This window comes from Oratosquilla oratoria, chromosome 23 (assembly GCF_046742065.1).
Source record: "Oratosquilla oratoria isolate Oo_2021 chromosome 23, ASM4674206v1, whole genome shotgun sequence".
Classification (NCBI taxonomy): domain Eukaryota; kingdom Metazoa; phylum Arthropoda; class Malacostraca; order Stomatopoda; family Squillidae; genus Oratosquilla; species Oratosquilla oratoria.
Genome location: NC_134799.1, coordinates 38022864 through 38025251, shown reverse-complemented (window position 1 = coordinate 38025251; position 2388 = coordinate 38022864). Strand labels below are relative to the sequence as shown.

The window sequence follows — 2388 nt, the reverse complement described above, 5'->3', positions numbered from 1 at the left end:
CCACGGAGTGTCAGTACGATCAACGCACGAGAGTTAGAGCCTCCTTGAACTCAGACCTTTCCTAGTTCATTACCCACACATTTTTTGCATTTATTGCCAGTATTTTCTGTTGTGTAATATTCTTTCTGAAGAAGCACCATAGTGCGAAACTAGTTAAAGAATAAACTCTCGTTCTATTTGTGTGTTTTCCCCTCTGCCTCTCTCACAACCTGTCAAGATGTCGTCACAATAATAATTAAAAAAATATAATAATAACAATAAGATAGGCGTGGTTTCCTTTGAAACATTTCCCACACGCCTTGAACATGGGTCATCAAAGTGTCCATTGTCCTCTCCTCTTCGTCTTTACACATAAGTATGTTTTCAATTGGGTTGCAGACACATTCCTTGCTGGGCCAGTCCAGCAGTTGCAGGTTCTCTTGACCTGCAAACCACTCAAGAACTGCTCGCCATGTAAACTGAGGAACGCTCCTGTATAAATAGGATAGGGCCTGGGGGAAACGGGTGGTTCCTTCTCTAAGAGATGGAAGTAAAGAATCCTGCAGCAGGCCAATACAGTTCTGTGTCGTGAATCGTCCCTCCACTCTCGAGACATATCTGACCCCGTGAATGGAGATCCACCCAAACGTATTGCACACCACGTTTCCACTTTTCTTCTGCTGAACTCTGTTGACACTTTCATATCTACGAAAAACAAATAAAATATGTGAAATTGCAGATGTATACATGCACTTGTTTCCATGGATCTTGCGGATGGACAGTCCTACTACAATTAAATGATTTATTTAGTCTCCTTCCTAAACACATTGGATATTCTGAAATTAGAAAGTATGCATGACAATCATAATGTGCAGATAAAACATTTATACGAGTATGAAAACTTTTTTTTTATAGCGACAGAACAGTTAACCGAACCAAGCCCAAGCAACTGTGTCAGTGTTCCACGACAGCATTTACCCCCATTAGGGACAGACAACAGGAGTATCAGTCGCCCTGATCTAGTATTATTGTGACGGCAGAGTCGAGTATATGAGGGTATAGGAAATACTTATATAAATATGTGAGTTGATACTTCTAACACCATTACAATCTATTTACCTTCGCCAACAAAACTGAGAGGTTATGTTTTCGTTACCCTTTGTTTGTTGCATATTGCTTGCCTCGAACCCCCCCCCAAAAAAAAAAAAAAAAAAAATAGAAACATAAACGGATTTTGATGACATTTTTTAGAAGAATTCGGAGGTGACCAGGATCATGTTCCAAATCCAGAGCTTTTTTAAACGGGTTTATCTTATAAGGTAAAGAAAAAAAAAATGCTAGGTGAGCTATAATCATGGAAACTATCTAAAAATGTCATCAAAGTCTGTTAATAATTTTTTTCCTGGGGTTCTAGACAACCAATGTATATATATATATATATATATATATATATATATATATATATATATATATATATATATATATATATATATATATATATATATATAAATGTAACGAAAACACAACATTTCAATTTCGTTGATGGAGGTAATATGTATTGGTGTTGGAAACCTATTACCTATACCCCCATATGCTCGCCTTTGGTGTCACAATAATGCTAGAGTACGACTGATACTCCTGTTGTCTGTTCATATCGAGGCAAATTACTGTTATGGAACAATGACACGGTTGCTTGGCCTGGTTAACTGCCGCTATCAAAAAACGAGTTTTCATACTCGTATAACTCTTATCCACACATTATTGTCATACGTACTTTCTAATTTTAGAGTATCTCTAATCCACTTTGTCCCTGTTAATGTGATGGATTCTCGTCAGCGAATCTATAATATGAATGACTAACTACTACATTGCAGATCTCCCTATCTCACTAAGATCCTCGGGCATATCTGTCGACGGTGTGCATTCTCGTCAGCGAATCCCATACTCACTCGCTATGCCCCGGGCATTTTGGACTCGTGTTTGCATCCTTGGCGGAATTCTTATCTACCACTTCTTAAATTAAGCTAAGATTTCGCTACTTCGTTTTGTGTTGGAGTATCAAGGTGATATAAAACCTTTAAAAATGCTTCTCTACTGGAATCCTGAACTGGGTGGTGGGAATTTTTCTCCTTCGCCAAAATTGAAGGTTCATAATTGGTCATGACGTAATGGAGATGTGAAATGAGACATGTACTCCCCCTCCACGAAAAAGTGAAAAAAATAATGCACCATTAAATTCCCGGCCTTACACATTGAACAAAGTAATGAATACCATCCAATAAGCAAATTAGAAAGATATTTCAAGAGGCTGAAGAAAAAAATACACCTATACTCAAGAGAAAGGGAATGAAAATTGAAGAAGAGAACGCCTGAATCAGTTAAACAAAGCATCACAAATATAAAAAAAGA

At 37.5% G+C, this 2388-nt stretch overlaps 1 protein-coding gene across 1 annotated transcript in view; it reads left to right on the top strand.

Annotated features, from left to right (window-relative positions):
• LOC143037766 (uncharacterized) overlaps positions 1-479 on the top strand; it is a 2801-nt gene extending 2322 nt beyond the window's left edge. The window contains exon 2 of the mRNA XM_076206318.1: positions 379-479. Coding sequence (XP_076062433.1) covers positions 379-479 — 101 coding nt within the window. The remainder of the gene's footprint in view (positions 1-378) is intronic.
• The last annotated feature ends 1909 nt before the right edge of the window (positions 480-2388 follow it).